Genomic DNA, 13,444 nt, shown 5'->3' with positions numbered 1-13,444 from the left:
CAAGAAATAAATTTTATATTTTTGGTTTTGTTGTGATTTTTATTTTTTTTTTTTTTTTTTTTTTTTTTTTTTTTTTAACTTTAAACATAAAAAGTTACATAAAACATTTATAAGTTTTGAAATATTTTTTCCAGGACGTTCTCTTTTTATCGAAATCGATACGATGCCTATTTATAAGTGCTTTATCTCTGAACATATGATGTATTCACATCGCATTCTTTTACACATATAAGAGAATCCGTACCTTTCACCGACTTTCCTATCGAGTACAGAGCGGTGAGATTTTGAAACCGAAGGGACGTCGCGCGAAGAAAGCGGCTCATCTGCTCGTAATTGTGATACTTGAACTCGATATTGTATGGCTCCTCGTACATTAAGTAACGCGGATGATATTGACGAGGTAAATCCCCTTTGTTGGGGAATTGCATTCCGCGAATGCTTCCATAGATGGAGATGAGAAAAAGTAGCACGCGATACATTCTGCAAATATCGTCGTAATATAGACTTATGTGAAATATATAAGAAATGTAATTAAGTATATAATTATCTTTCTTTTGCTTTCTAATTCAATATAAGGGGGAGAAAATGTTCTCCTACATATATTATATCACTCTAAAATTGAATAATGTATTATTTTCACTGAAAACTTTTCATTGTTAAAAAGATTGATATATTACTATTTAGAATATTAAATTAACATCTCTTGCATTGTGTTGCATGCAATTTTTTTCCAAAATATTAACAAATATATTATCTTTATTTTAAAACTTTATTAGAAAAATTTGCATTACCTGATAGTATCCAGTATTAGTGATAAACGTTTGAAAAAATCGCTGAACACGATCGCACTAACTTTGGAGCAATCTTTTACGCGCGAGGGTCGATCTGCTCTTCCGTGTTCGTACGTTCGTTCGCGCAGAAATTTATCCGTGAGAGTGACCTAGAGCAGTGAAAATGACGATTCGCACAACAAATTTTTCACGACGATCTTGATTTTCTTTTTTCTCTCCTGGCTGTTTATGTGGTAGCCGGCGCCGATGAAGAGGACACGCACTTTTCGTCGTACGCGATCACATTGGCAGACAAATCGATGGACGGCATTTGCGGAAGTCGGAAGAGGATTAAAAAAAGAAGATGAAAAAGGAAGAGAAGAGGAAATCACGAAAGAAGAGGAATGCGCCGGCAGTGAACGAGAATGAGGTCCGCGCGCGGACGTTTGACAGTTTGCGTCCGAACGTAGGAGGAAGGTGTTAAGCCGCCTCTCTCGCCTGCGTGAGAGTAGCGGCGAGATACTGCGAACTCTTACAAAGAGAAGCGAAATATGCCGTGCACTCACTATACCACCACCAGTATACCGGTAGACCAGCACCAGCAAACCAGCACCACCACCTCCATCACCACCACCACCGCCGACGCCACCACCGTTACTAATGAAGCCCACTTCCTCCGTCACCGGTATCTGCACCGCTGTCTGCTCTCTCTCCGTTGTAGACCAACCACTGGCACAATGATTCTACCACAACGTCAACGGGCGCACAATGAGCAACCCGTCGGGCGTATCGCCGCGAATTGTTATATTTCATGCACGCATTTAGCGTATATGCACACGCACACACATTAATAAGCGATATCTCTGGAGATCTTTTGCGTAAACGTAACACAGGAAGTTTCGTACCGCTATGCGACGAGATAAAGCCCGAAACGCTCGGAGTTCATAAAAAGGGAAACTTTCAACAATTACGAATAAGTTCAATAGAAATGATATTTTTCTTTTTTACGTTAATAAATAAATGTCTCTAAATTTAGCGGAGCAGCGACCCATAAAGATATCGCTTAATTCCATTACCTAGAAATATTTATTCTAAATTAGTTGTTATATTTTAAATTAATATATTTATGCGAATAACGCAAACAAGTTTATAGGGCATATATAATATCAATAGAAGATATATTAATTAAAAATTATTGCCATTATATACAATATACAATTCATTACTGTTCGAAAAAAGCGAATTATTTATAGACTGACAGAGTTGTCTTTACTAAGACTAGCGTTGCTTTACATGTTAAAGAGGACAAGTACAATACGTATATGTATCAACTCGCGTGCACGACTACCGGTTACGAATCACTACTACTATTACCGTTACCACTACAACTCTACTGTCGTTCACCAGCGCTACCGGTGTTAATTGAGGTGAAGAGGTTTTCGTTCTTGATGTTTGGCGCACGGACCCATCCTCCGCCCCCGCTGTTACAGGTGGGGGAGGGGGGGGGAATTCGCGTCAGCTCCGGGCGCTATATATTTTCGAATATAATGAGCCTGTCCGCGTCCATCTGAGACACCAATACAGCGATGGTATACAGGTCGATAGAGCATTCGTAAGATCACCGACGTTCACCACTACCATCACCACGTACTTTCGACGAGTTATTGAGGACGGTGTCCTACTAGCGGTGTCCGACCCCTCTTCTCTCCCTATTCATGCCGACCGAGGCACGGATCATGGTTTCGGATGGATCGTTGAACCCGCGGGAGGAAGGTGAAACACGTTGAAAAAAAAAAAAAAAAAGATTCAGCCAGAAGGGTGTCACCGAGGCGCGCGAGCGTGATGTAGCGTAGAGTGAAATGAGAGAGGGGGGGGACAGAGATGAGAGGAAGGGGCGGAGACAAAGAGGAAGGCCGAGAACTTGGTGCGTTCGCCCCAAGGTGGATTTCGGTCACGGTCGACGATTTACCTTGAAACGATGAAAAAAAAAAAAAAAGATTCAGCCAGAAGGGTGTCACCGAGGCGCGCGAGCGTGATGTAGCGTAGAGTGAAATGAGAGAGGGGGGGGACAGAGATGAGAGGAAGGGGCGGAGACAAAGAGGAAGGCCGAGAACTTGGTGCGTTCGCCCCAAGGTGGATTTCGGTCACGGTCGACGATTTACCTTGAAACGATGAAAAAAAAAAAAAAAGATTCAGCCAGAAGGGTGTCACCGAGGCGCGCGAGCGTGATGTAGCGTAGAGTGAAATGAGAGAGGTGGGGGACAGAGAGGAAGTCCGAGAACTTGGTGCGTTCTCCCCAAGGTGGATTTCGCTCACGGTCGACGATTTACCTTGAAACGATGAAAAAAAAAAAAATAAAATAATCATCTCCTCCGCTCCCTCGGAGGGGATCCCTTTCATAACGGATCACACTATCAAATACAACGGGAATGTGTATAAGTTAAATGACGGAATTTGGATAAATGAACGTGGCGTGGAGAGAACTCGCATACACGTGCCGTTCACTTATTCCGGATAAAATTTTCAGAATTAGCGGGAATAAACATGTCGCGAGAGACGAGTGGATATATATTCTCTCGCACGATCTACAATATTATGGAAACATATGATTATACTTAAAACGAGGGCTGTCATTACAAACGTCGCGACTTAAGGCCGTAATTAACGGCTATAGAGTAACGTAAATTCTTGAAATGTAAGTAAGTCACCGGTGAAAATCAACCGGTAGCTTCCTTCTCTATAAAATAATTGTGAGATTCATATTACCGCGTTCCACTATTTTTTACAAAATATTATTACAAAATAAAATTACGTTTAATATTTCAAAATATAGCAAATATATATATATTCCAAATTCGATGAAAACTTTATTTTGTTACAATATTATATGTCACACTGTATCCAGCATTCAGAATATTTTTGCACTGAGACTTTGTGAATGTCGTTAGAATTATGCAATACACACTTAAATGCAAATGTATTTCGTTTCCTGGGAACGCGACAATATGTTGGAATTCACCGGAAATATAACATCCCTCAAATGCATCAAACGACTACAGCCCTTATAATTATATCTTAGATATCTTACCCAGCGGTGAAGTATCGACAGCCGTATCAGTCATTAATGAATCATTAATTTTAAGTCATGTAGGGACAACGAAACTTGACAAAGACGTTTAACCGTAGTGCCTTACGAACCTTGGTCGCGTATGCATTATTATATATTAGTCATTTTTATAGATATGTACGATTGTTGTTGAAGCTATGTAATCCGATTTCTTTTGGTTATAAATATTAATCACAAAGTGCTTGCAATTGTGGTGTTGAAATTGAGGCTTGAAATTTTATTGTACAAAAATATATGCAAAACATAGGTTTGTGAAAATACTTTTAAAAAAGTATATAAAGGTCTAAAAAAATTTGATGAAAATATAATTACTTATTCTTTAATTATATATCTTAAAAAGATTTTTCAGCAAATAAAGCAAATCTATCGCTTTTAGTATTGTAGACAAAAATGCAGATACTCTCTTTCAATTTTTTTTTATACACCATTAGTGGTATGTGGCGACCAATCGAATGGTCTTCGAAATGTTCCAAGATACTATATAGTTTGCTTACTTGCCTCACGATATATCTGTTGACAACTCTAACGCTGACTCAATTGCTGGATATAATCCTTGTTATCGATAACGTGGACGATTTTGCCACAAATTCCTTAATGCTGCTTTCGGCTGTCAGTGTATTGTTCAAAGTAACTGCTGTTGTAACACATCGCGATGAAATAATCAATTTGATCGAAACACTACAGAAGAAACCTTGCAAAGCTTACAATGAAAAGGAGAGCGACATCCAGATGAAGTTCGATCGTTTGATCAGGTGGGTATGTTTAACTGTTGATGCAACTATCGTTGACGTCACAATCTTGTTAGCATATAAATTGATAAATAACACATGTGGTCACTCATTTAAATAAAATAAGGCAACACAAATAAATTGAACTAAAGAGATTTAAGATTTAATTTAACAAATATATGAGAAATTCTAATCGTAAGTTAATTTTCTTAAATTATTCATAAAAAATGTATTAGTGTACTATCGAATAATTATAATATAATTAATTTAAATGAATGTGTTTTGTTCATACATTTGTGATGATAATTGTATGATAAAGATGATATTTTTCTTTATATTGCCTGAGCAGTATCATTAATTTATGTAATTTCGAAACACACACACACAACATATATTGCTCTTGTACATTGCCATTATATGCTGATTACTATATATTTTTGCGAAATACAGATCATATTCCATAAGTTACACATCTCTGGCATCGTTTTCTGTCACTGGAACCATAATAGGAGGGTTGCTCAATATTTTAGAGGGTCAATTACCCTATAGAATGTGGGTACCGTACGATTGCACCTTGCCCATTTTATTCTGGTTTACATCAATTCAAGAGCTCGTGGCTATAATTTTTGGCACGATTGTAAACGTCGCGACGGAGACCACGGTATTGGGATTTTGCTTACAAATATGCGCACAAATTGAGATTTTGAAACATCGTCTGGAGAAAATGACGAAACCCAGCGAGGAGAAATCTTCCAGAATTTCGTTGAATGATGCGTCAAATAAAACAGGCAGATTGTCGGAGCATATTTTACATCACCTGTGTATAATCAGGTTCGTCAAGCAGATGATAAAGTTATTTTACGTACGTATCTTTCTGTGTTAAATATGTTAGATGATTTTTGTAGTGCATACATAATATTAGTTGTAATATCTTTTTGTTTTCGTATATATTTTAATTGTATAATTTTTGCAACATAATATAAAAATATTTGTAGGCTTGCCAAAATTATCAACAAGATATTCAGCCAAGTGATCTTTGTCCAATTTTTCGCCAGCATATTGGTGTTGTGCTCAAGTCTGTACCATTTATCTTCTCACATGACAATTTCAGACGTCGCCACCTTGATTATCTACGCACTTTGCATGTTTGTCCAGATTTTTGTTTATTGTTGGGCTGGAAACGAAGTTATACTTAAGGTAGTTATATTTAAGATAGTAAGGGTCTTGTGTTATAAAAAGAGACAGACAAAAAATAGCACATTTTGCTGTGCAAAATTCTATTTTGCAAGTTTTTCGCAAAAAATTATTCCGCTGATGACCGTTTCATTATTCTAATCGTGATTTTATTTTTTCAGAGTTCTGGATTGAGCGAAGCTGTGTATCAAATGGATTGGATATTGATGCCAGTTAGCGAACGAAAGGATCTATTGATGATTATGAAGCGTAGCGCACGATCCATCAAGTTTACCAGTAGCTTTTTGGTGACGTTGTCTCTGGAGTCTTATGGCAATGTTAGTATCAAAATTTCAAGCTTTTTTGATATTTGGTAATGTAAAGAGTATGTTTAATTTCTACTAAAACTTAATTTTATCTTACAGCTTCTGAAAGCGTCTTACTCTGCATTTAATCTGTTGCAACAATCTTAAGATTTAATTTATTCTTTCGCAATATATCATGTACGCAATAACTTATAAATAAATTACTCATCTTAGAATGTCAAATTTCGATATATCTTTTTTTATAGCTGTTATAGCAGTTTTTATTTTTTGAACAAATTATCTAGAATTCACATAACACAGATTGATAAGTACAAAGTAAATTAAATTAAATGTTTTTTGCAAATATTCGCAAAACATCTAATTTGAATGCAATACAAATATTTTCTTATGCATATTTTTTAGGAAAGGCATATAAAAATATTTAAATTTGGAAGATATCTTAATTCAATCAATAATCCAGAATATTTTGTGATTTGATTTGTGAATTTTTACAATATATAAAATAATTTTTAAAATTATTAACAAAAATAACTAGTGAGATATAATAATCACTAACATAGTTAGAAATGTTTATCAAGATTCAATATTTCTTAATTAATGTAAGAGATACGTATGTTGTTTTTTTATCCTCTAATCGAAATATACATTATTCCTAAAAAGCTATGTGTAAAGATATTTAAAAGAAATAGGCAAAATACATAAAAATAAAAATTTCTTTAAAAGAAGAGAGAGAAATTGTTACAATTATAATAATTTACACATATAAAACATTTAAAATCAATTTAAAAATACCCAAGCAAAATGCCTATAAAAAGATATTACATGTTTGCCTAGGAATGATACATAAATTTAAAACTTTTGTTCGATTAATTCGCTAAGAATAAAATACTTACTATTTTTTTTATAAGCCTTATACGAAGCACGCGATATACGCTAGAATTAATAATGCTTGCACTCGTCGTATTTAATAGAGACATGTAGATGGTTCTACAACTTGGAGAAAATCTAATTGTACTATACATACTCGTTATATTTTATATTTTCTTCAGACGATGAAATAAAGGAAATATAAATGTTTATATTTCTTTTGGAAAATATAAGTCTACACTGACAAATAAAAACCGACGATAAAAAATAAATATCTTATTCGATGGGAATGCAACAATATGCTTGGATACAAAAGTAGAAATGCGTCACTTAATCGATATAAAGAAGACAGTTGTCATTACAGTCATTACAATATTTATATATAAACAGAAAATAATGTGAACTGTAATACGCTATAATATATTTCATATCAAGTTGCTAATGACAAGTAGTTAATATAGCATAGGGTTCTGATGTTAAAGAAAGTAAATTCATGCATTGTCTCTTGCAATACATGCGCGTTTTATTTAGTTGAAGTTTAATTGTCTTTACGATATTGAAACAGTCCATATCCGTTTAGCATCTATCATTTGTGTTGTGCTGTTAAAATATGAGAAGCAATATTTGGAAAAAGTGTGCGATATAAATATCTATTTTTAAGTTATATTTGCATATATTTTTATCATGGTTAAAGGTTACTTGATTCTCAACACACGCTAATATTATCTATGTGTTAGATGAATAAAATCTTTCATATTTACTGCTTAAAGTGAAATGCGAGCGCCGCTCATAAAATATTTTATCATCGTATAATATATCATATAAAAAATTATATCCTATTCTATATATATATTGAGTTTTTCCTGAAAAAACCCGCAAAAATTAATTAATATTTTTAAGAAAATAAAAAGAAGAGACCATATGCTATAAATGATTATTCTAGTTATTTTATATATGTAAAAGTGTTATATTTTTGTGCAATATCCCGATAAGCTATTTCTACTTAAAAATATGCAACTATTTTCTCTAAATTTTTCAATGTATACCGTCGGCGGTGTATGGCGACCTATCGAGTGGTCATCGAACGTCGCTAAGTTGTTGTACAGCATCTTTACCTCTACTGTACTAGGCTTGTTATATTTTATGATGATAACTCAATTCATGGATATTCTTCTTGTTGTTAACAATATCGATGATTTTGCCACTAATACTCTAATGTTCCTGACTATTGTTGCTGTTTCGTGTAAAGCGACTATCGTTGTAATACGTCGAAATGCAATTATCAACTTGGTACAAACATTGTTGAAGCCACCGTGTAAACCTCGAGACGCAGACGAAATGGCAATACAAAAAAAATTTGATAAGTTTATCAGGTAAGCACGTATCATTATAAAAACGCTTCAACTATAATCATATAAATGCTACAAAAAATTTATTAATTTTCTTATTTAATATAATAATAAATATTCTTTAAAAAAAGCTATAAAATTATTATTTTAAATCTTACATTAAGTTCCCCTATAGAAGAAAAATTACATATTGTCATTTCAATTATAAATTTTTGTATGTGTATTAAAAACGCAAATAAATTTTAAAGCTGCTATAAAAGTACAAAAGTTTAGAAAATATAATCTCAATTCTTTATTCACAGGTCATGTTCAATTAAGTATTCGCTTTTGGCGACGTGTTCCGTTACGGGCGTCACAATAAGATCAGTGCTAAACGTCACACAGGGTTATTTACCTTATAGAGTATGGGTGCCGTACGATATTGATACATCTCCGATGTTCTTAATTACATCCATTCAGCAAATCATGGCTGTGATTTTCTGCACTATCATTAATGTTGGCACGGAAACCCTAGTCTTTGGACTGTTTTTGCAAACGTGCGCTCAGTTTGAAATTTTCGAGAATCGTCTTGACAAATTAATATCTAACAAAATAGCTAAATATCTGAAACCTGTTTCATCAAATAAAGGAAGGGCAATTATTTCGGAATACATAAATTATCACCTCAGTATTTACAAGTTAGTCATATGAGAATCAATTCTTTTATGCATTGCTTTCTGTAAATCCTATCATTTATATTTTGAAATATACGAATCTGTTAATTACTATATCTACCATTCTTCTGTTGTTTTTTAATATTGTGGTAACATTTATAAAATAATTTGTTAAATTATTATGTTAAATTGCCCAATTCTTAAAGTAAATTAAATATTAATTCTTATTTAGAATCATGCCTACTATGTCTTAAGAAATAAAATACGACGGGATGTATTCCCGTAATTTTTAAACTGTAAACAATTTTGAAAATATATGTAACGATAACATTGTCCACCACCACATATTACCTTAATATAAAATTAATATAACATCGTTATAGATACGCAAAAACGGTAAACGTTATATTCAATCAAGTACTTTTTGTCCAATTCTTTGGCAGCATACTGGTATTATGCACAAGTGTATATTATCTGTCAGCACATATGACGGAATCCGAAAGTGCTACTTTGATAGTTTACACTATCTGTATGTTCGTACAAATCTATGTTTATTGCTGGTCTGGAAACGAAGTCATACTTAAGGTAAATTTGAATTTCAGAATCCAAACGTATACTTGATTGATAGAGAGATCGAGATTATCTCGCAAGTTCGAGAAAAAGTAAATTATGAAAATATTCTTGATTTTAAATTACATTAGTTTACAAGGTATACGAGTCTGAGTAATTTATTTTTTAAATTAATATGATTCAGAATCACGAACACCTGCATAATTTTATTCGTTTTAAGCTTGCGAAATAATCTTCGATCGCAAAATTGGAAATATCCCACATTCATATTTATACATTATGTGAAATAACGTATATATATATATAAAAATGTATGTAAAGTATAAATGTTTATATATGTATATATAAAGCTGTAAAAAGAAAGTAATTTAATATTATTATAAAATAATTATTCTATTTCTATTGTATTTTTATGGCAGAGTGTTAGCGTCGGAGATGCGATATATAAAATGGATTGGGCCTTGTTATCAGTAAGCGAAAGAAAGGAGCTGTTGATGATCATGATGCGTAGCACACTTCCTATAAAGTTTACCAGTAGTTTCTTGATAACTTTATCTCTCCAATCTTATAGCGGTGTAAGTATTATTATTGTATATGTATATAACAAAGTAATATGACTTGATATATTATAAAAATGTCTAAGATATCACTAAAGATAGTTGATAATGCCTAAATCTATAAGAACGCAATCGGAATTTTTGACAAGTGCATAGTCTTCTAAAGTAATCCTTTCTCTAATTTCTCTTCCAGATTTTGAAAATATCATACTCGGCATTTAATGTATTACAAAAATGAGATATAATTAATCGAGAGTGTACAAACATGAAAATATTATTGTAGTTTTTGATAAATTAGCAGACTGTAAATCTGTAAAATTTCTATCTGCATAATTATCTCAACCCAAATCCCTATTTGAATTATAAAAATATTAGTGTCGTTATTATTTATAATTACTATATTCGTTTGTTTTTTTTCACTAATAGATTGCCAATATTAATTATCATAAATAAAGCTATCTATCAAACAATCATAAAATCTATTTGGTGATATTATAATATCGTAACAGATTAAGCACATTCAAAAAAAAAAATGAAAAATCTGCAGAATATATAGCATTCGTACATAAATATACATATTAAAATGCTGATAATGACTGCCAAAATTTATCCTTGAGAATAGGAACACATATACACAGTCGGGCAAAAAGCAAATATACAAAACCGATATCGTATATAAAAAATACCGCAGGATTGCAAGATGCAAATATCTACAGACATTTATGACATGTGTACATTTACATCCATACACACATATACATATATTGAGTGTAAATACGTAACAAAACAATGTAATAGTTTTTATCTGATATATGTATAAATAATAATTTTGATTTGAACATTATCTAAAAAAGAAAAATATCACTTTTACAATAGTACATATATCTGCGATATACTCTGTGAAAATATACTAGAGTTGCTACATAATCTTCCAGTACCCTCATCATACTTAGCAAGTAGATGCATAAGCGTTTAATTTGGAAAATATTTAAATGTACGATATATGTGTACATTTTATCCCTCTCGTCGTTTTGTACTTTTACGTAATTAAGTCAAGCCTGTGCAGAAATATAGTTTCCCACTCGCTTACTGCCGACAACAAGAAAATGTACAAATATTTCATTCGATGAGAATATGACAATATGTTTGATTGCAAAGAACGGCAACCCCGACCCTTGCGAAATAAAGCGACTGTGACTGCAGTATTCATATAAGCGGAAAACAAGACACACCGTAATAAACGACTTTATGCCGGGTTACTAATTACTTTAATTGACGGTATTAAAGTCTAAAAATCGAAGCAAGCAGGTAGAATCATACATAGTCTCCCGCAAGACATGCTCGACTACACATAGTTGTAGTTTAATCATCTTTCCGATAGCGAAATAAATCACGTTTGTGCCACTATTCTGTGCAAAGGGAAAAAGTGCGTGACTAATATTCATACTTTTCTCATATCATTTGCATTTACACATGTCATACGTTGCATTAAAATTTAATAAGTTACAGTTAAATCTCAATTTTATGAGATAAGTGTTATTTATAATATTATAAAGATGCAAATACTTTCTCTAAATTTTTTAATGTATACTATTGGTGGTATATGGCAGCCTATCGAATGGTCGTCGACTGGCGCTAAACTGTTATATAATGCATTTACTTTTATTGTACTAGTCTTGGAATACTTTTTAACATTAACCCAATTCATGGACATCGTTCTTGTTGTTAATAATATCGATGATTTCGTTGCCAATTCTTTATTGTTCGTGAGTATGATCGCTGTTTGTTGTAAAGCGACTATCGTCATAATACGTCGAAGTGCAATTATCGATTTAATACAAGTGTTGATGAACGAACCGTGTAAACCGCGAGACAAGGATGAAGTAACGATACAAACGAAATTTGACAAGTTTATCAGGTAAATGTAATTGTTATCTCTATGACTCTCAATTTTACTTAATATTGTATTAAACACTCAAAAAAATGTCTTGCTGATATAGGTAGATTTCTAGGTGTCACAACAAAAATTTATCGCTATTTTTTGTATCTGTTAGAATATTGTCTGTTACATATAGAATTTATAGCAGCAATATTCTAATAATATCTTCTAGAAAATTTAGGTCCCATTGCCAAATGTTAATCACTGCATTGGATAAATATGAGTTTCGATACTACAGAACGATCTTTGTGAGAAATATAACTGCCAATTATAACTGCAGCATCGAAAAATTGAGAAAAATTGTTTAAAAGAGCTAGATAGATTGAGCGCGTTATACAAATATGTTAGACGTGAGGATTATATATTCATTTGTTTCTTGCCGCTAATTTTTTCTGTCTACCACAGCCAAACTTTATAACAAGTATGATTGGCCCTATCATGGATAGGCGCCACAGAAAAACATTCTTTCTAAATTTCACAAACAGTTCAGATATAAATTCTGTCTCTGTCACTTAGATTGATTAAATGCGAAACATATGCGATATCACAGTATTTGCTAATCATTTATGTACCTCAGTTAATTTTGCGCACCCAGAAAATTTTTGCTGTAGTTGCAATACCACTTTTTTGAGTGAAGGTTTGCCACTTAAAAGATGTATGTGCAATAACTTTTTTTCTCGAGATAGTTAAATAACTTATAGTTCCCTCTCTCTATATCTTTCTCTCTCTTTTATAAAATAAATTGTTTACAAAAATGCAAATACTTCTCCTAATTTTTTTTTTGATGCATTGGTGATATATAAATATAATATTAGTACATACCATGATATTCATGACTCCAATCAGCATCGGCAACTATCATTCCTATCATCTCCTTGCGACTTCTTGATTTTTTACTGCTTTTTGTTATAATAATCACTTAATTACCATGCTTGAAGACGTAACTATATAAATTGCAAATTAATAATTTATAAAGAAAGAAGACAATATTTTATAAGAAAAAAATATTCTGTTTCTTATAAAAATATAAAATAGATATTATATAAAAAACAAAACAGTTTAAAATATATTTTAAAAAGTGTATCGCACTCTGTCTTTTTATCTCTTACAAATAAATAATATTTAAAAGTATAAGATTTCATATAAAATAATTTTTACAAACGTGCGCCCAGTTTGAAATTTTCGAAAGTCGTCTTCGCAAATTAATAGCTAACAAAACAATTAAATGTGTGGGATACTCGTCTGTTCCGCCAGATAACAAAAGACTAATAATATCGGAATACATACGTCATCATCTCAGCATTTACAAGTTAGTCATAAAAATAAATTTTTATTTTATGTAAATTTAACTCTTGTTCTATTATATGATATTTATATTATATTTT

General features: G+C 32.4%; 3 protein-coding genes and 1 pseudogene across 5 annotated transcripts in view; 3 read left to right on the top strand and 1 right to left on the bottom strand.

Annotated features, from left to right (window-relative positions):
- LOC115245009 (carboxypeptidase D) overlaps nucleotides 1-1,494 on the bottom strand; it is an 8,179-nt gene extending 6,685 nt beyond the window's left edge. The window contains exons 1-2 of one of the 2 annotated variants that reach the window (XM_029823063.1): nucleotides 792-1,494; nucleotides 245-480 (exon numbers count right to left, since the gene is read on the bottom strand). In XM_029823063.1, the coding sequence (XP_029678923.1) occupies nucleotides 245-479 (235 nt within the window). In that variant the 5' untranslated portion in view covers nucleotide 480; nucleotides 792-1,494. The remainder of the gene's footprint in view (nucleotides 1-244; nucleotides 481-791) is intronic. The other variant, XM_029823064.1, reaches the window with a different exon arrangement.
- Nucleotides 1,495-2,980: 1,486 nt separating this feature from the next.
- LOC115245013 (odorant receptor 46a-like) lies at nucleotides 2,981-6,678 on the top strand. 2 transcript variants are annotated; one of them, XM_029823071.1, is made up of 5 exons: nucleotides 2,981-4,649; nucleotides 5,076-5,456; nucleotides 5,621-5,822; nucleotides 5,981-6,136; nucleotides 6,224-6,678. In XM_029823071.1, the coding sequence occupies exons 1-5, from the start codon at nucleotides 4,288-4,290 to the stop codon at nucleotides 6,269-6,271; spliced, it is 1,149 nt and encodes a 382-aa protein (XP_029678931.1). In that variant the 5' UTR covers nucleotides 2,981-4,287; the 3' UTR covers nucleotides 6,272-6,678. The 2 variants fall into 2 exon arrangements, with proteins under 2 accessions (XP_029678931.1, XP_029678930.1); XM_029823070.1 differs by lacking the exons at nucleotides 5,981-6,136; nucleotides 6,224-6,678 and having other exon boundaries at nucleotides 5,076-5,487; nucleotides 5,621-5,953.
- A 751-nt stretch (nucleotides 6,679-7,429) lies between these two features.
- Nucleotides 7,430-10,615, top strand: LOC115245018 (odorant receptor 46a-like). The gene is made up of 5 exons (XM_029823074.1): nucleotides 7,430-8,364; nucleotides 8,643-9,017; nucleotides 9,377-9,578; nucleotides 9,983-10,138; nucleotides 10,314-10,615. Exons 1-5 carry the CDS (start codon nucleotides 8,003-8,005, stop codon nucleotides 10,356-10,358), a joined length of 1,140 nt encoding a protein of 379 aa, XP_029678934.1. The 5' UTR covers nucleotides 7,430-8,002; the 3' UTR covers nucleotides 10,359-10,615.
- Nucleotides 10,616-13,189: 2,574 nt separating this feature from the next.
- LOC115245016 overlaps nucleotides 13,190-13,444 on the top strand; it is a 2,822-nt pseudogene continuing 2,567 nt past the window's right edge.

Source organism: Formica exsecta, unplaced genomic scaffold (assembly GCF_003651465.1).
Source record: "Formica exsecta isolate Colony F162 unplaced genomic scaffold, ASM365146v1 scaffold90, whole genome shotgun sequence".
Lineage (NCBI taxonomy): Eukaryota > Metazoa > Arthropoda > Insecta > Hymenoptera > Formicidae > Formica > Formica exsecta.
This window is presented reverse-complemented; position numbering and strand designations above follow the sequence as displayed.

What these genes read in the sequence shown, in the direction of transcription:
- LOC115245018 (XM_029823074.1), top strand. Translation starts at nt 8,003, where the DNA reads ATGCAACTATTTTCTCTAAATTTTTCAATGTATACCGTCGGCGGTGTA. An exon ending in AAATTTGATAAGTTTATCAG is followed by an intron (nt 8,365 to 8,642) that starts GTAAGCACGTAT and finishes CTTTATTCACAG; the next exon opens with GTCATGTTCAATTAAGTATT. An exon ending in CTCTCCAATCTTATAGCGGT is followed by an intron (nt 10,139 to 10,313) that starts GTAAGTATTATT and finishes TTTCTCTTCCAG; the next exon opens with ATTTTGAAAATATCATACTC.
- LOC115245013 (XM_029823071.1), top strand. Translation starts at nt 4,288, where the DNA reads ATGCAGATACTCTCTTTCAATTTTTTTTTATACACCATTAGTGGTATG. An exon ending in CATCACCTGTGTATAATCAG is followed by an intron (nt 5,457 to 5,620) that starts GTTCGTCAAGCA and finishes AAATATTTGTAG; the next exon opens with GCTTGCCAAAATTATCAACA. An exon ending in GAAACGAAGTTATACTTAAG is followed by an intron (nt 5,823 to 5,980) that starts GTAGTTATATTT and finishes TTATTTTTTCAG; the next exon opens with AGTTCTGGATTGAGCGAAGC.